Raw genomic sequence first — 19,893 nt, forward strand, 5'->3', positions numbered from 1 at the left:
AAACAAACAAACAAAACGCTAAATGTTATTAGAGAAGTGCTGCATCCTCATTACAACCTTTTATAAAATGTAGACGTTTTTCTATTGTTTCCAAAGCGATGGCGTCTGCGTAGAACATTCTAGGGGCTCACAAGAGGCGAGGGGATGGGTCAGGAGGCCTCCATGTGTGCAGGTGGGAGAGCCGATGGCTCGTCCCAGCGTGGAAGTGGCAGAGATGGACGTGGGTACAGTCTGGAAGCCTTTGCGTGCCAGAGCAGTGGGAGCCGCTGACAAACTAGCACGGGCCGTGGAATAGAACGGAAGGCTGAGTGTCGGCTTCTGAGGCCTTTTGCGTGGCAGCGAGGTGCATGGTGGTGACTTTAGCTGAGAAAGGGAGTGTGGACAGGAGAAGGGGGCGCTGCGGGGGACAGAAGTCCCGAGGAGGTGAGAAGGTTGCCGTGATGGCTAGGGGGAGCGCTTTGGAGAGGAGCAAAAATAGGTACCAGTAGGTTTGTAAGTTTTGGTGGAGAAACCATAATCTTCCAATGAAGGGATATCATAAAGTTTCCAGAACACAAATGCACTGTGGATACTCTTCCCTGTTAGAAAAAAAAAAAAAAAAAATCAAGTGCATTTCACAGACTGAAATTCCACTTCAGTACTTTGTCTTATCTGGAAGCGAGTCCCCTGGTGGCAGGAAAGACTATTGTAAAATTTTGGTGAAGTGTAAGTAGGTCCCAAGCACCCCATGTTCAAGTTCTGCTTCCTGGTGTGGTCTTCAGGAATCTGTGAGGGTAGCTGAGACCTGTAGGAGCACTTCCCTTTTAACTAGAATTTGAACACATTCTTCCAGTCACTTGGGATGAGAAGTAAGGCTGTGGTTGAGACTTAAAAATTAAATTCAAAACTACCAAGAATTTTGGCTGGCGCCGCGGCTCACTAGGCTCATCCTCTGCCTTGCGGCGCCGGCATACTGGGTTCTAGTCCCGGTCGGGGCGCCGGATTCTGTCCCGGTTGCCCCTCTTCCAGGCCAGCTCTCTGCTGTGGCCAGGGAGTGCAGTGGAGGATGGCCCAAGTGCTTGGGCCCTGCACCCCATGGGAGACCAGGAGAAGTACCTGGCTCCTGCCATCGGATCAGCGTGGTGTGCCAGCTGCAGTGGCCATTGGAGGGTGGACCAACGGCAAAGGAAGACCTTTCTCTCTGTCTCTCTCTCTCTCATTGTCCACTCTGCCTGTAAAAAAAAAAAAAAAAAACTACCAAGAACTGCTCGAAGTCTCCAGGTGCTGTTTCCCTCCTGGCGTTCTTTGTCTTGAAGACGGCCCCTCTGGAGCCTGAGACGTGCCTGGACCGGGCTCAGCCCAGTCACTCGGGCAAACATGTATTGAGCAGGCACCTGTGCAGAGGGGTGGAGACCCAAGTCAGCAATCCTTGACACTGATGCATGACCCACAGTTATTTTTATAATTGGATATAGTCGGAAATTTTAAATAATATCTTGGTGCCCCCCCCCTTTAAGTCCCAGAGCCAGGTACACAAGGTCGTATTAGGCGCCAAGCGTGAGCACTCTGGGAGCTCTGGGAATGTGCCACGTAATTGCAGGGCACCCCGACATCACACTGCGAGGACTGGCACATCTGTGACCCTGGCCTTCAGGGGGAGACTCAAGCGGCCTAGTTACTGACCGGCTGTGTACTTGGAGCAAGACTTTGAGATTCTGGTTTCTGTTACTTACAATGGGACTGCAGTCACCTATCAGCTCACCCTGTAAGCCTCAGATACGTAAATACTGCAAGGTCGTTACCGATAGAGCATGCACTGGGCACACCGGACGTGTCTCGGCGATGCCCCCGTCTTGTCCCTTGCTCCCAGAACGAGGACTCTAAGTGGAAATCACTGCCCCCCCCCCCCCCCCCCCGGTGCTGGCTGGGAAAGCGGCTCCCTCCGTAGCACTTCTGAGACCCTGCGCTGTGGCGCCTTCTCTCCTCCCACCCACCACTCACCGCCCTTCCTTCTACCCTGGTCACTCAGTGAGCCGTGTCATTTCCCTATGAGCCACTCCTGCATGTCAGACTTCCCAACGTGACACGCAAATCCCGACGTGACCTGGCCCTGCTCCCCTCCCCAGCCTCACTGTGTACCCTTCCCTGTCTTGCTGCACCCACGCTGTCTGGGTCCTTCCCCATCCCAGGTCCTCTTGCAACACACCTCCCCACTCCAATCACAGGTCACACTGCAGCTAAGAATTGCTTTTCCCGAGTGTCTCTCTTCCTATTGGATTATGAGGGCCAAAAGGGAAGAAACTGATCGACTTTGCTCACCACTTCCTCACCAGTGCCACGCACGCTGCCTGGCACATGGTAGGTGCTCAGTAAATATTTGCTGACTGACTTGTTAATCTCCATGGAGGCAACGGATTCTCCTCGTGCAGTGATTATTATCTGAATCATTACAATACCAAATCACAGCAGTGTTTAGTATACGGAAGGTGTGTAATGAAATGCTGATAGACTAAAACATGTTGTAAAATTCTAGAACCTATGTATTTCCAACAAAATTGGAATCTGAATATTTTAAGACCTTGAATTAAACCTGCTGCCTTCAACAGTGTATATATTTACTTCACACACATCACACCCACTCAGGGATACTGCCAAGGCCAACTGGATGAATAAAATGATTTAAATATTGAGGGCCCATTCATTGTTGAACTGCATTTACAAGAGCTTGCTCGTGTAAAGGAATTTAAAATGTTTCCCTCCACCTTGCAGCTTCTGAGGGTACCGCTGTCCCTAGTGCGCGTCATTCCCCCCCAGCGCCTCGCCCTGATCGCCAGGCAGCTGCTCTACACTCTACACTCGTGTGTGCGGGTGTTTCAGCAGCAGCCAGAGCCCGTGGGGAGTCGTTTCCTACAACAGTGGGAAACGGCTCCCGGGAGTGCTCCTTGAGAGCCCGCGTCCGTAACCTTCCAGGCCCCTTGCTGCTGCCTTCACACAAGGTGATTCCGAATCTCACAAACGTGAAACCTTTCTCAGGGGTTCAGTTTGTGACAAGCAAAAGCTCCTGCTGCCGGGAAACACCTCCAGCTCCCCAAGTTAATGGAGCCCTCGGTGATGACTTCTGTGGAGCGAGAGAAAACACCGGGTGCCCAGCCGAGAGCCGAGACTGTGTGGCCATTAGCATCTCACAAGTTCAGCTGAATGTGTCAGTAGAAAGAAAAAAACTCAATAATGAGTTTCTGAGTCTCTTAAAAATGTGTGAAGATAGGCCGGCGCCGCGGCTCACTAGGCTAATCCTCCGCCTGCGGCGCTGGCACACCGGGTTCTAGTCCCGGTTGCTCCTCTTCCAGTCCAGCTCTCTACTGTGGCCAGGGAGTGCAGTGGAGGATGGCCCAGGTGCTTGGGCCCTGCACCCTCACGGGAGACCAGGAGAAGCACCTGGCTCCTGGCTTCAGATCAGCGCAGCGCACCGCAGCAGCAGCCATTGGGGAGTGAACCAATGGAAAAGGAAGACCTTTCTCTCTGTCTCTCTCTCTCTCTCTCACTGTCCACTCTGCCTGCTTAAAAAAAAAAAAAAAAAAAAAGTGAAGATGACTCCCTTTAGCCACATAACCGAAGCCCAAGGTTTTCTTATGTTTCACAGATTTCAGGAAATCATAAATCGTTTAAACTGCCCTCTTTCGCAAGTACATTTCCAGTGCCTTCTTCCCAGTTCAAAGGTGATAAGCTGCTTCGATTTTCCTCTGTCTCGTATTCAGATACGCACGACAGGTGGGTCTTTAGATACCTACTTTGGAATTTCTCAGGTTTCCCTGAGTCCTTGGTCACCCTGCGACTCCAAGCGATCACCGGGGGTCAGGCCCAGGGTGCACACTCGAAACAAGTGAGTGGCATGGAAGAAAACTTGAGTACCTCCTCACTTTTGATGAGACATTCAGCCAGAGTGTCCAATGTGTGTTATTGCTTGTGTTGTGGGAAGTGTCTTCCGCCTATGAAGTGCACTGTCAGTGTTATTCCAGGTTCCTGTGCCAAGGGCTCGGGTCGTGTTAGGGCTCATCAGAAAGCAAGTGTTTGCTGCGTGTAACCTAGATGTGATTCCATTCTCCTGTCCAGGGTATTTCTTGTCCTTGTGTTAAGGTATTATGTATCTTCCCCCACACGTTTGGGGTCCTTTCTAACCTCTGAAATGCCTGCTTTGTTCTTCTGAGGTGTAAATCCCAAGAATGTGTCCTTCGTAGCCCGTGGGAAGGATATAAACTCATACCCTTGGAGTAATCAGTTATTTCCGAAGTCTTTGGGACCTATTGGTGCAGAATTTGCTTTCAAAAGGAGTAACGCAGGTAATGTAAGAATACAGTCAAAATGGAAACATACACTGTTGTCTTTTTACAGATGTCTACTCTTAACTATATCGTAACTACCTCCTTCCAGCCAGGATATGTGTACCCCAGCAGATACACAAAGGTTTGCCGAATACGACCTGAGCACAGATAGTTAAGGGAACCATTGGGTGCACCCTCAGCTTCCATCCGGGTTCTTTCCTAAAATGGATCTGCCTTACGAGATCTCTCTATTTAGAAATGAAAAGACAACTTCTCACTGGTTCCCCAAGTGTGAAACATCTGGGATGCCAGTCTAAGGGCTGTTTGATACCTGAACGCAGCACTGAGTAAACGGGTGTTGCTGATAACTGGATAACAAGTCCTGCTTAAAGTCAGGTTTTTCCATTCTTAGCCTTAAAAAATTAATTCACTTTAGTTCCATTGTCCATGAACTTTCTGAGGTACCCGAGTTAGATACGTGGAGGAAGGTCTGGGGTTCTGCAGTGCAGTAGGGTGACTACAGTTGAGAACAGTCTGTTATGTGTTTTATGAGGAACTGGAAGAGAAGAGTTTGAGGACTCCCAATACAAAGAAATGATAAACGTTCCAGGAGATGGAAATGTTAATGACCTTGATTGGCTTATTATGCATCATACACATATACTGAATTATCACCCTGTACTCCATCAACATGTACAGTTATGTGCCAACTAAAAATGAAATTAAAAAAAATCAAAACATGTAGGTGGCGTTGGATCAGCAGAGCTGGAGGAGTGTTGGTGCAGCAGTGAGCGTCTAGGGAAGTATTCCGATGGGGCATCAGCACAGTCGGCCTCTGTGCAGATTCCTCAGGCTTCTGGAAGACTCGGCGTACCTGTTTATGTGCTGAGGTGTCATAGGTGGCAGTACTGTAGCTTATTTATTTTTTCTCAGTTATTTGAAAATGAACCAACCAGTTACACAATAGTGACAGCATAACGTCTTTGAGTCTCCGGGAAACATGTAAGTGGTACCAAATGAAAGCTGTGACAGCACATGGGAACGTGTGCTCATTGGGGGATATTTTTCTGGATCTTTCCATTCATCATCTAATCCATTTTCGTCTGCTTTTCCTCAAACATCCTCCTTGCTATTCATTCTTTCCATCTGTCTCGTCTTTAGAAGAAAGCATAATTAAACCAATTGAAAAACTCTCATGCAATGAAAGCTTGCCTGAAAAATTAGAGGACCCTCCAGGTAATTTCTGGGCATATAGATGTGTACAAGTTGTGCTTTGAGTCTCCTGTCTTGTTTTCTGCTCAACATTTGCCTCTGGTCCTATCACGGACAGCCAGCGACCTGCTGTTAGAGGTCACAGCAGGACTAGGGAAGCAGCATCCCATGTCATCAACACTATCCAGGACCAGTTTGCTCTCCAAAGATTCTGGGCTCATCTTCTTAAATTAATCATGGCAATGTGTAGAAATCAAGCAAATGATTCCATGGAAAAGAGTATTTTAAACTAACTCTGTGGTTAATATTCCTAGAATGTTTATTTTTAAAAGTTCTGAAACCCATTTCTTAAGCATAAACAGTGTTTTACAAAAAAAAAAAAAAATTAGCCAGGTTAAAAGAGATGGCGGATTTCCTAGGGGTTAAGTGACACACAAGGTACTTCAAGCCAAGATAATTTAAGAAGATTTAATTTTCCTTCGCTTTTTTTTCTGAATAACTTCTTTCTCCCGTAGGAAGCAACATCATATAACTGCTCAGTGCATGGCTTTCAGAACCTGGCGTGTCCCCGTCTTGCCACTCACTAGCTTTTGTGGTTTGGGACGTTACATAAGCCAGTTACCACATCCATAAAATGGAGATAACAATACCTACTTAGGCATTACTATGTAACCATTCCCAGAGTTGCCACACAATAAGCATTTAATAAGTGTTTGCAGCAGGCGTCTCCTGCTGTGTCCCCACACTCCCTGTGGTGCCACGGAGGCATCTCCTGCCGTGTCCCCACGCTGTCCCTGTGATGCCACGGGGGCGTCTCCTGCCGTGTCCCCACGCTGTCCTGGTGGTGCCACGGGGGCGTCTCCTGCCGTGTCCCCACACTGTCCCGGTGGTGCCACGGGAGTGTCTCCTGCTGTGTCCCCACGCTGTCCCGGTGGTGCTATGGGGGCGTCTCCTGCCGTGTCCCCACACTGTCCTGGCGGCCAGTCTCGCGGGCAGCGCTGAGCTCCTCAGACCTCTGTGCCTCACTGGCCGAGCCTTCTCTGCCCACAGCTGCGTGCTCTTCGATCTTCCTGTGCATCCTCTCCTCCACAGTCCTTCTCGCTCCTCCCCCTAGTGCTGGCCTGCTGGGGAGTCTGCTCCAGGGCGCTGCACGTCCGCAGGCCCCTCTGAGCTGGCTCCCCCAGCCCACGGCTCCCTGATAACTCCTAATCTCTAAGCCACTGATTGTCTTCCTCTGTTTCTGTTCTTAGACAACCTACACGGTCAACTGAGCCCCGCCAAGTCACCCAGGAGGGGTTTAGATCCCCGTGTCTCCCTGCCAGCCCCGCCTGTCCCTGGCTTCACTCCCTTCCGCACTCTGCAGCCGCCTCAGTTCAGCCCCTCTGCTGCTCATTTCAGCCAAGGCAGTGGCCTCCCGACGGCGTCCCACTGTAGACTTTCCCCCTTCATCTGTCCCACACTGGTCGCACACTATAGTGATGATGACAGTGATGATAACCGACATTCATTAAATACAAGGTTCTAGGCTAAGTGCTTCGCGTGCATCTTAGTCACTCCCTGCAACAACCCTCTGAGAACAGGTTCACTTACTCAGGGCAAACTGAACACACGCCGGCCTTGAGTTCAGGTGCTAGCTCAGGCCTCTACTGATCGTAAATTACTTCCCATCATGCAGCCACACGATGTGGATGCCGTGCGTCTGAGAGGGTTGTTCTGTGGACGGAATCAGGCATGTCTGTGCCAAGCATAGCAGAGTGCCTAGAACACAGTAGATGCTCCGGAATAGCATTTAGAGGTAATAGGGATAGTGTGCAAAGTTATTCACTCACACTGCAGAAGTCGCCTCTGACTGTGAAACTCTTTGATGTCACTAGGAAATCTTGGAAGCTGTGCTACTTACAATCAGTCAGGATGCATTCCTTCCTTTCTCAAAAAAGAAGTGGGGTCGGCTGGCCAGAGGATCCACCTGGCACCTCTCGGGGCAGCGGCTTCAGGTAAGACCGGCTTCACATGAGGTGTTTTAGAGTTCTAAGCAGAGAGGAACGTTTTCCCTTCAAGTTTGTACACTTCCCCCCAACTTGAAGACTTTGTGTCTCATGCTGTTAACACAATTCCAATTGGTTTTGGCAAAGAGTCCTCACTTTCTCCCAAAAAATGTGGTTTGAGAGTTGTCTAATCATCAGAAGAGCTACCTCTACTTGAGTGGTTCGTCCCGGCCATGCACAGGGAGAGGGCTGGATGGGGTGGCGTCGCCTGAGCCTCACGTCCACCGTGAGTGCCGAACCTTAAGGATGAGGACACTGGCACTAAGTAACTTTCCTAAGGTCACACGGCTAGTGGAGCCGGGATAGAAACTCGTTGGTCCACTTCCGAAAAGTGTGCTGTGCAACAGGTGCGAGAAGCTGCATCCAGCGCCGGCACCTGGTGAAGCTTTTATCAACGGTGACGCTCCAGCTGCCACGGTGGAGCGCAGACAGAGCTGCACACGCTCACTGCCTTTTGTTCCGCAGTAACATCAGACCCGGAAGAGTCCACCCCTCCACCCCCTGGTGTCATGGGCCTTTAAGGCGGGCTTGCTCCCCAGTGGCACCCCATGTAATAGACACACGGGGCAGGCCCTTGGAATTGAGGATGGTGAGCCTGCACTTGAGCCCACCAGACTTGACCGTGAATGCTCTCCAAGTCCCTGTGATCTACAGAAGCACCTAAGGTTACCATCAAGGCAGCTAATCAGAGGTTTGGGAAGAGACCCACCTGCAGTTTAATTTAAAAGGCGGCTCCAAAGGCTTCTCACTGCCTACCCTAACTAACCCGAATCTTGTATTGAAAATGATGGGAATCTCCTGTTTTTACAGTTCACACTAGTGGAGCTAAAAACGTTAAAACGCACTGGAAGACTTCAGTTTTTTTATTTCTTACCACAGTAGACCTGCTAAAGGAAACAATACTTAATCTGTGAAAAGGACTGCTTCCTGACTCCCTGCTGAGACAAACACAGGGAAATAGCTTGCAGAGTTTCTAGAAGGCCTCTGATATCTAAACTAGCCTCCACCATTCACCAGGACTTGCAGAGTTTCTAGAAAGCCTCTGATGTTCTAAACTAGCCTCCACCATTCACCAGGACTTAGCCGCAGTGTTTAAATATAAATGCAGAACATCATAATGTTTCCAATTATGTTGTTATCTGGGTGCCTGCCTGCTCTTGGAAATTCAGAGTGGGTCTTTTTAAAAGCACTTTTGTAAGATGTTGAAGGCCTTTATAGATGAATGATTTTTGTCAAATTAGCATGTATATTCCTGTTTTCATTTTTTAACATAAATGCATTCTCCTAACTTTTCATCTCTTCATTTACTCTGCTCATCATATTTCCTTGCAGATGGTGATAGGAGGAAAGGGAAAAAAAGAAGTAAACACTAATCCCTCTCACGTGGCCAGTGCACATCCTTAGGAAAACTGTTCTGTCAGATGTGTCTTCCCGTCCTTCCCTCTTGGGTGGCAGTTCCCCACGAGAAAATACAACCAGGTCATTACCATATTTACTCAACTATTTCCCCTCCTCTCATGGCCTTCCTCTCCACTCTTCTTCCTACCCCTCAAGTTTTGAGAAAAATTCATTAATCCCCCACCCCCATAATAAGTTTGTCCTCCCAAACTTCCTAATATGTCTTCATCCTCTGCTTTGAAAGTAGCAGTAAAGGCTTCAAGGGGCGACTTCTTTCAAAACAGTCACCTTGTTCGTCTGTTAACTCATGCACTACCCCCCCCCCCACACATTGTGGCTGTGGTACGGAAGGTGCTACGTGATCATCTTATGCAAGTTTTAATATATTACTGAAATTTGCATCACAAAAATTAGATCCATTAAACCCAAAACTGGAGGTGAACCCTGTCCCTACACCTCTCTCCTACTAGAAGAGGAATGGCCTTGAAAGGAGACACTCGCAGTTTTTAAAATAAGCACCCAGCAAGCACTGCGGGGCTGACTCCCTGCCCTTGTGGGCAGCAAGCTGAGCGGTGGGGTCCAGCCAAGGCCCAAAGGCATTTCTTGCCCTGCCAGGAGGTCTGGGCTTCTTCGTCTGCCACTAGGTTCTTCACCAAAGGTACTTGAATTCTGAAACCTTATTGCAAAAAAAGGAATCCTCAGTCTCAACACTACCACCTTCATTTCAAAATGATTCCTTCTTCAGAGTTCTATAAACTATGGACACGGTTCCATTTAAATGCGTTCAGGACTTGGGCTGTATGTCATGACTTTGGAGGAAAAAAATTTTTTTTGTTTCTCTCCAAACCCCTCACTTCTTACCCCAGAAGCCTCACACATCAGCTTAAGGATGTGTTCCCCAGGCCAGCGTTGCGACACAGTGGGTTAAGCTGCAACCTACTCGGCAATCCATATAGGGGCACTGGTTTGAATCCAGCTGTTCTGTTTCCAATCCAGCTCCCTGCTAATGCACCTGGGAAAGCAGTAGCAGGTGGCCCAAGTACTTGGACTCCTGCCTCCCATGTGGGAGACCCAATGGAGTTCCTGGCTCCTGACTCCCATGCTGATCCAACCCTGGTCATTGTGCCCATTTGGGGAGTAAACCTAGTGGATGGAAGATCACTTTCTCTCTCTCTCTCCCTTTCTCTGTCACTCGCCTTTCAAATAAATAAATATTTAAAAAAAAAAAAAAAAGAATGTTCCCTTTCTCCATCTCTGAATGACCTTAGCCATCTCTGCCCCTCCCTCAGCTCCCAGCCCCTCCATGCTGTCTCTTGTGCCCACGGAGCCCTCCTGTGTGCACTAAGTCTGATGCTTGTTACATTCCACGGCTACAGCTGAAGGGATGTTGCTGGACCCATTGACCCTGCCTGTAGGAGCGCGATGAAAGGGCCCTTCAGTCCACTGCGAGCCTCCTGTCCCAACCAAACCACACAGCTGCGGGGGCGACCAGCTGGCCCGGGCTACTGCACACTGCATGCTTTGTTCACTTTAGCTGAGGTTAGCAGCACATGGGGACCACATGCCCGCAGACTTTCCTCCTACACCCCCACTTTACACTGAACGTAAGAAAACCATGGCAGTAAATACGGGGAAGCTAGTGTTAACCATACAAAAGTTACTCATTTCAGTGTTGCCACCTAGAGTTTAATCCAAGAATGACAGCCACTTGAAAAGAGTAAATTCCAAATGGGAAGGTTGGGCAGCTCCTCATTTAGAGTCCTTATGCTACCCAGCTCTCAATTTGAAGTGAGGTGGGAGGAGGGAAGACATCAGTGTTGTCTGTAAAGTGATTTATGGCTTTGTCAGTTGAGGTGTTGGAGCAATTTTAACTTGTAAATTGTTCACAGGACAAATGCTTTAACAAATTTTAGATTTTTCTCAAGTTTATAAGCAGGCAAATGTATAAATAAAACAAACCTTATAGTCAAGGTTTGGGGTTGTAAGAACGGATTACCATTTAAGGGTTTGTGTTATCCTCTATAATTTCTCCAAATTAAAAAAATGAAATTTCTTGATTCTAAAAACATTTTCATTTTTGAAGAGAGATGTATTATAGGGCCTCATTATGTGTCGTTCCATGAAGTTAGAGTTTTGTTAAGACTCACAACTTCAAACACATTTTCTTTAGTGATGTGTGTTTGAATGTTCTGCAGCTATAATCACAATGTGATATCAGAGTCACTGGCACTGTAGGTATCGCCCAACTGTGAGCCAAGAATTTCTCTAGGTCCTCTGACTTGGTGTTGCTTATCCAATTGTGAAATATTGGAGATATCAGCAGTGTCAGAACTATAAGCCAGAAATACTGGCTTTTAAGTTCCTGAAAATTTCAATTGCTGTAAACATAATACTAAACTAGAACTTTTTGTTTTAAAATTAGGAAATAAAATACTTTCAGAGGCCACCAAATATTTTAAAGATAAATTCAAAATTTTCCCATGAAATGAAAGGATAAATTCCCTTATTTTGAATTTTATAATCAAATGAATAAAGTTTTATTTCTAACTCTGATTGTCTTTCAGAATACACCTGGAACACAAAAGCTAGTCGGGGGCAGTTTTCAGGAACTACTTACAAACCTACAGCGAAAAACCTAAACATCATGAACCGAGCACAGCCAGTTCCCTCCGTGCACGGGAGGACAGACTGGGTGGCCAAGTACGGAGGCCACCGGTAGGAACACTGCTCTGATGCCCCGCAGCATTGCTCCATAGAGTGTGTGCAAGTCCCCGAGGCCGGGAAATGTCTACAGATGTCTATTTCTACTGAGTTCTGGAAGAAACCTGCAGTAGTGGGTACTTCGAAGAACAAAAATCATCTCCTATTTTCTTTGTTTCCTATCAGATGAAATGCATTTTCTTAGCATCATTGCCCTCAGTGCTGATACATGGGTAGGGCTTTACAAAGTATTGAATAAACTATTTGCCAAAGTATCAAGTATTTGATCTACCAATTAATAGACAGTAAGCGCAGTTAAGTTTTCAAAAGAAATGCCTGCAGAAAGTGAGTGGTTAGTGTTCTCATTTCAGTTGTTATATGTTGGCCTAAACTGCTTAAAATTTCACCGCACTGCAGTGGTTGGCCCAAGAGGGATTCTTGGGTTTTGGTTTTGTTTTTCTATTGTTTTTTCACAGCAATGACGCAGACCTCAGTGGGCTGTCCGTTCTATGGCCAAGACAAGACTGTGCTCTTTGTTTTTCTTCTTTGAAACTATGGGAGCAATGGTAATTCCAGTTTTGAGCAGGGTGTGTGTGTCTTAGAAATAAATTACCTTTAACATAGAGAAAATCGAAATTATCCCACTGAATTTAGTGGAGAGTCCGCTGTTTGATCTTGACCAATCAACAGTGTTGAATTAATGGTAATTATCAAACCCAATGGCTTGATGACTTCCATATTAATCAAGATTCTCTGTTCTCTGTACCATTAAGAAGGTTCTTGAAACTGGGTTAAGTGTCTGCAGGACTTTCAGGGCACTTTGTTTCTGTGTCCCTCCCAGACACAGATGGTCTTTGGTCCCCAAAGCAGACGCTGCTGCTGCATGCTGCTGGCCTGGCCCTGGCTTCTACATTCGCTCTTCAAAGCCAATGTGCTCAGTTGCCACAGCAGAGGCCTCTCTCAGTACATATTCTTGCCCTTTAGTTTCATTTCTGAGTTAATATTTAAAACGGACGCTTTGAGCTACTGTATTTAAGCCTGCCACTTTATAGATTGGACATTAGTACTGTATACTCTTTTTAAGGAATAATAATGTTATCAGGGGCTGACACTGTTACGTATTTTATGACTTTATGCTGATGTAACTGGTTTCATCTGTGGCATTATCCAAGGGCGCATTATAAAATAATGGTAATAAAAGGATATTTTTGTATAGACAGTTCAGCTGTTGAGATTTCATATGTTGAAAAATGTTAAAATCTAAATAGTAGTTTATCTTAGTGGTAATGGTTGTGTGTATTTGTACAGCTTTAATTAATGTCTCAGAGCTCATAAATATTCTTTTGTATTGCTGAGAAATTTTTAAACCCTGAGTAGATATTTAAATAAATATGATTAACTGGTGTTTACATTTTTAAACTTCACATTCTCTTTGTTGTTGTAATTAGTAGACTTTTTATTTTTAGCAGTTTTAGGTTTACAGAAATATTAATCAGTAAGTACAGTAACTATACACATCCCTTTAACTCCCCCTCCTCAGTTTTCCCATTACTGATGTCCTGCATTAGTGTGGCACACTTGTTACAGTAAAGAGCCAGCACTGACACTGTTACTAACGGAAGTCCATTCCTCACATCAGGATTCACTCTGAGCTGTACATTCTGTGGGTTTTGACAAAACGTACAATGACGGCACCACCATTACAGTGTTGTTCAGAGTAGTTCCAGGGCCCTAAGAATCTCACCACCACCCATTGACCCCCCTCACCTCCCTCTGAACCTCTGACCTTTTTTTACCGTTAAATTTTTTTCTAGAATCGTGCAGTTGGAATCAGAGCCAGAGTGGCTTCTTCCAGTTAGTCATCTAAAGTTCCTCCGTATCTTTTCTAAGCTTGATACAGCTCATGCATTTCATTAAACGGATGCACATTTTGTTTATCCATCCACTACTGAAGGCCATCTTGATTGCTTCCAAGTTTGGGCAATTTTGAATAAAGCCGCCACAAACGTGTATGTGTGTGAACATCAGTTTTCAGCTCACTTAGGAGAATACCAAGGAGGCTGACTGCTGGAATATATTGTAAGAGGATGTTTAGTTTTATAATAAGCTGCCAGACTCCTCCAGAGTGGCTAACACTTTGCATTCCCCCAGCAATGAGTGAGACACCCTGCTGGTCCACAGCCTCACCGGCACTTGGGGTGCTCAGTGGTCTGCATCTGGGCCATTCCAGCAGGTGCAGGTGGGCCCTCACTGTTGCCTTAACTCGCAGTTTCCTGATAACACGCTGTCAAGCTTCCCATGTGCTCACTTGCCATCTGTTCACCTTCTTTGGTGTGAGATGTCTGTTCTGATCTTCTGCCCATTTTATTAACTGTTTGTACATTCTGCACAACAGGCCATTATCGGTTGTCTTTGGCAAATATCTTCTCTCAGTCTGTGTGGCCTGCTTTTTTCATTCCCTTGAGAATGTTTGCCAGAGCAGAAGTTTTCAGTTTTAAGAACTCCAACACAGGGCTGTTGGCATAGCAGATAAAGCCACATGCGGGTAAAGCATAGTGTTATGGCATAGCAGGAAAAAACTGCTGCCTGCAGTTCCAGCATCCCATATGGACACCGGTTCGAGTCCTAGCTGCTCCTTTTCTGATCCAGTTCTCTGCTATGGCCTGGGAAAGAAGTGGAAGATGGCCCAAGTCCTTGGGCCCCTGCACCCACATGGGAGACCTGAAAGACACTCCTGGCTCCTGGCTTTGGATTGGAGCAGCTCCAGCTGTTTTGGCCATCTGGGGAGTCCAGTGGATGGAAGACCTCTCTCTCTGCCTCTCTATAACTTTGCCTTTTGAATAAAATAAATAAATCTTAAAAAAAAAAAAAGCCAACGGAATTTGTTCATTCTCAGTGCTTTTGATGTTGTATCAAAGCTCATCACTAAACCTTATCACCTGCGATGTTCTATGTTATCTGCTAGATTTAGATATTTAGATACACGATCCATTTTAAGTTAATGTTTGTGAGTTCTTTATCTTCATGTTTAAAAAATGTATTTTTAACTTATGTGAAGGGCAGAGAGACAGAACCATCTGCTAGTCCATTCCAATGCCTGGAAGGCGGGGCAGGGCCAGGCCAAACTGCGGAGTCAGAACTCCGTCCGGGTCTCCCACGTGGCTGGCAGGGGCCCAAGCAGTGGACTCATCATCTGCTGCCTGGCAGAACGACGTCAGCAAGAGGCTGGAATCAGAAACAGCCGGGACCCGAACCCTGGCACGCTAACATGTGCCACAGGTGCCCCGAGCAGGCACAGTAACCACACTGCATGCTGACATCCAGCTGTTCTAGCCCCATCTCTTGAGGGCTATCCTTTCTCCATTGCCTTACTTCCTACTTAAAGAACAGCTTAACTGTATTTATATGGCTCCATTTCTGGGCCCTCTACTCCGTTTGTGGGGGGGAAAAAAAAGTTCTTTTGGTTAAAAATTTTTAAACCCATGCATAGTTTTTCATGATATGCATTTTCCACGTACTTTTGGAAGACACCTCATGCTTGTCTATTCTTGGGCTAATACCATGCTTTTTAAGATTTTTATTTATTTGAAAGGCAGAGTTGGGGGGTCAGGGAGAGGAATAGATCTTCCATCCACTGGTTCACTCTCCAGTGGCCACAACAGCTGGGGCTGGGCCAAGAACCTAAAACCTTGTCCAGGTCTCCCACATGGGTGGCAGGGGCCCAAGCACTTATGCCATCTTCCACTGCTTTCCCAAGCACATTAGCAGAGAGCTGGATGGGAACTTAGGCAGCCAGGACTGGATCTGGTGCTCATTTGGGATGTCGGCATCGCAGGCAGCAGCTTAACCCACTGTGCCACAACGCCAGCCCCCATGCGCCTTGATACCAGTAGCTTTAAAGAAGTTTTCAAGTTGGGTAGTGTGAGTCCTCTAGACAGTTCATCTCCTTCAATATCGTGCTAACTATGAGCAGTCTATTACTTCTTCATATAAACTCTAGAACCTATTGAAGCCGGCGCGGCGGCTCACTAGGCTAATCCTCCACCTTGCGGCGCCGGCACACCGGGTTCAAGTCCTGGTTGGGGCGCCGGACTCTGTCCCAGTTGCCCCTCTTCCAGGCCAGCTCTCTGCTGTGGCCAGGGAGTGCAGTGGAGGATGGCCCAGGTCCTTGGGCCCTGCACCCCATGGGAGACCAGGATAAGCACCTGGCTCCTGCCTTCGGATCAGCGTGGTGCGCTGGCCGCAGCGGCCATTGGGGGGTGAACCAACGGCAAAAGGAAGACCTTTCTCTCTGTCTCTCTCTCACTGTCCACTCTGTCAAAAAATAAAAAAATAAATAAAAATAAAAATAGAATCTATTGATAGGCTCTGAATAACTTACTGGATTTTGATTGAGATTGCATTCAACTTAGGTTCTGTGGGGAGCAACCCGGACTAGACTGAGTTACTGGAATTAAGACTTATTCTATGCATCTGCTCTCCCACAATATGGCGCTGGGAGAGGAGAAAACAGCTTCTACGCAGCTGCCTCCAGTTCAACCAATAAACTGTAGGACCTACTCCTGATTGGAGGAGAGCAGCGTACTCGGCGTGTGGGCAGCCGAGTTAGGATTGGCGGAGGAGGACTATAAAGGAGGAGAGAGACGGCATGCACCGGGAACATCTATGGGGAACATCTAAGGGGAACACCTAAGGGGAACACCTGTGCAGCCCCCGAGAAAGCCGGCCGGCGGAGTGCCGCTCCCCTGCGGAAGTGGGGAATGTGGCAGGGGGAACTGCCCTTCCACGGAGGTGGAAGGGACAGTAGCCAACCCGGCAAGAACCAGCAGCAAACCCGGGGAGGGCCGAGCAGACGAAGGAACAGCGCAGGGTCCTGTGTCGTTCCTCCACGAAGAGGGGGAGCGACAAGGTTCAATAAGGGAACACTGACATCCTATAATATCGTGTCTTCCTCTCCATGTCCATGGGATTTCTGTGCATTTATTCCGCTCTTTGACTTTTTACATCAATTTTGTAGTTTTCCTCATACACATCTTGTTCTTATTTTGTTATATTTATTTATGTGTGGGATGTGGGGAGTGGAGTTTTTTGGGTGCTAGTGTAAATATATTTTTAATTTCAAAATTTTAGTTGTTCATTTTCGGCATATGAGAAAGCAAGCAGCTTCTATATATGAATTTATATCCTAATAGCTGCTAAAATGGCTTACTACAGAAATTGTGTCATCTGCTATCAAAAGCAGTTATATTTCTTCCAAACAAGTATACCTTTTATTTCCTTTTCTTGTTTAAGATTTTATTTATTTATTTGACAGGTAGAGTTACAAAGAGAGGGAGAGACACAGAGACAGAGACCTTCCATCCACTGGTTCACTCCCAAAAGGCCGCAACGGCCAGAGCTGGGCCAAACGTCAGGAGTGAGGAGCTTCTTCCGTGTCTCCCACATGGGTGCAGGGCCCAAGCAGTTGGGCCATCTTCCACTGCTTTCTCAGGCCATAGCAGAGAGCTGGATTGGAAGTGGAGCATCCGGGACACAAACTGGTGCCCGTAAGGGATGCTGGCCCCACAGGTGGAGGATTACCTAGTATGCCACAGCGCCAGCCCCTCTTTTTCTTGTTTACTGCATTAGCTGGGATTCCCAATATGATGTGAGTAGGAGTGGTGAGAGTGGACATCCTTGCCTTGCTCCTGACTTTGGCAGGAAGACATCTAATTTCTGTTATTAAATATGCTGTTAGCTGTAGGTTTCTTGTAGACATGCTTTCTCATATTGGAAAGGTTCCCATCATTCCTAATCTGCTGTTTTTATTACCAATTGGTGTTGAATCTTTGTCAGATCCTTTTTCTGCATATGTGATGTGATCATGTGGATTTTTTTCTTAGCTTCTTGGTATGATGGACAACAGTAATTGCTTCTCGAAGTTGAATCAGCCTTGCATACCTGGGGGAATTCCATTGGTTGTGGTGTACGATTTTTTGAAACATTGTTGGTGTGATTTGCTCTTTTGTTGAGGATTGATTTCAAAAAGTTCATGGAAAACTGAAATAAAAGATAACTATATTTGGTGCAAAACATTTTTTAATCAATGCAGTTTTTTTATAATATGCATTTTCCATGAACTTAGACCTGGATGTTGCCGGCATTTAAAGAAGGAAGCAGTGGATGAAAATCCCCACCTAACCTCCCTTCCCCACCCGCCCCACCCATCATTCTGCCTTTCAGGTAGATGAAGGTGAAACAGTATTCATTAAAAGTTGGCTTGAAGGAGTGTGGCAGGTTAAGCCACTGCCTGCAACACCACCATCTCACATGGGCACCGGTTCAAGTCCTGACTGCTCCACTTCCAATCCAGCTCTAGGCCAATAGCCTGGGAAAGCAGTGGAAGATGGCTAGAGTGCTTGGGTCCCTGCCCAGTGAGAGACCCAGATAAAGCTCCAGGTTCCTGACTTTGGCCTGACCCAGCTCCAGCTGTTCTGGCCATCTGGGGAGTGAAACAGCAGATGGAAGTTATCTCTCTCCCTCTCTCTTTCTCTCCTGCTCTCTCTGTAACTCTTTCAAATAAATAAATCTTAAAAAAAAAAAAAAGCTGGCTTGAAAAGTCTATTCAGTAAATATTTACTGAAGTGCCCCACAATATACTAAGTGTTGTGTATATGATAGTAATAGAAGAATTATTTTCTCTGCCCTCACAGAGCATGTATTATAGAAGCAGACATTAGTAAACACAAACAAAAAATATTTTCAAATTATGGTAGGTACTATTGATAAAAGAAATAGGAAGTTACAGAGACAGAGAAGGGATATGCATTTAGTGAGAGGCCACTGAATAGTTTGCAATCTATGAGTCTGATTATACTTGAAATATGTCCAAGTCCGAGTAGAGAACGCATTGTGAGCCCAAAGCATGAAAACGAGTTATATCAGAAAATTTAATAAGGAAAAGATGACGAGGTTTGAGCTCTGGTATTAGCAAAGGTATGGGAGAAAACTCATTTTGGCTCAAGTGTTGGTGTAGCACTTATGCCTTACTGCATTATCTAATTTTATTAGTTTTACTAGGTTTTTAATTGTTTATCTTAGATTTTCTATACAGATAATTATATCAGCTACAAAATATTTTTATTTACTTTTGTATTAATTTATACTTCATTTCTCATGTTTTATTGCTTTGTCTAGTACCTCTAAAACAATGCCAAATCTTGTTAGTGACAGCAAATATCCTATTACTTCCAACATTAACACAAAGCCACAGGACTAAATGAAGAGAACCAACGGCAAAGGAAGACCTTTCTCTCTGTCTCTCTCTCTCTCACTGTCCACTCTGTCTGTCAAAAAAAAAAAAAAAAAAAAAAAAAAAAAAAAAAAAAAACACCTAAGGTTTCTACAATATATTTGCTATGTGGGCAGGGAATAATTACTCTCTTGTTACTAATATATTCACTACACTTAGAATATTATAAGCACTTTACTTCAACCAGCAACTGTCCACAGACTAAAAGATCCCTTTGAAAACTCTGATACATGAAAATAAGTCTTGAGACACCCATTGGAGTCAGAGAACTGAATGAAACCTGAAATTCAAAGAGTAAAAAAAAAAAAAAAAGGTCTTCTTCCAACCATACTGCACCTCCCCTTCCCCCAAGGCAGCACGAAGCCAGAGAGAGATTTCCCTGGGCCCAGAGTTTCTCCAGGGGAAAAAGAACCAGTCAAGTTGATGCCTAACTTAACCATCCCAGGTCCACCCCTTGTCAACCTGGCACCAGTATGTATTTCCTCAAATGACACTTAGCTTTCAAATAAATAAGATAATGGCTTCACTTAATGTGATACTACTATCGCACAGACAACCAGAAACACTCTATCCCTACTTAGAAGAGAAGGTAAAGCCCTTGGGTAATCTTTACTTATCTTGATATTCCATGACTTAATACTACAGTGTAAAATTAACAACACTTAGATGCTGATATAAAGTCAATACCCCTTATGTTATATGATAAAGTGAAAGAAAACAAAGATATTGCTTAATAAATGTATGAATATAGAGATATTCTTAACAAAACACAAAGAAAATACTCATTGGACTTAAACAGGATTTGGCTCCCGAATTCATGCAGCTATCTAAACCCTAAAGTCATAAATTAATGATACCAAGAAGGTGGAAACTTGGTCCAATTATGGTGTTTAGGAGGGCAGGTGCTCAGGTCACTGGGGCTATGCGCTCGGCAGGTAGTTCCTCTGAG

General features: G+C 45.9%; 1 protein-coding gene across 14 annotated transcripts in view; it reads left to right on the forward strand.

Annotated features, from left to right (window-relative positions):
* The window catches only part of MAK (male germ cell associated kinase), a 52,296-nt gene extending 39,224 nt beyond the window's left edge, over positions 1-13,072 (forward strand). For 7 of the 14 annotated variants that reach the window (XM_070074423.1, XM_070074427.1, XM_070074431.1 and 4 more), the window contains 4 exons: positions 4,185-4,316; positions 5,460-5,534; positions 7,385-7,504; positions 11,518-13,072. In XM_070074423.1, the coding sequence (XP_069930524.1) occupies positions 4,185-4,316; positions 5,460-5,534; positions 7,385-7,504; positions 11,518-11,672 (482 nt within the window). In that variant the 3' untranslated portion in view covers positions 11,673-13,072. Of the gene's footprint in view, positions 1-4,184; positions 4,317-5,459; positions 5,535-7,384; positions 7,505-8,887; positions 9,035-11,517 lie in introns of all 14 variants that reach the window. The other 7 variants (XM_051855120.2, XM_070074428.1, XM_051855119.2 and 4 more) reach the window with 5 other exon arrangements.
* Positions 13,073-19,893: the final 6,821 nt, after the last annotated feature.

Source organism: Oryctolagus cuniculus, chromosome 5, assembly GCF_964237555.1.
Source record: "Oryctolagus cuniculus chromosome 5, mOryCun1.1, whole genome shotgun sequence".
In the NCBI taxonomy this organism is placed as follows: Eukaryota; Metazoa; Chordata; class Mammalia; order Lagomorpha; family Leporidae; genus Oryctolagus; species Oryctolagus cuniculus.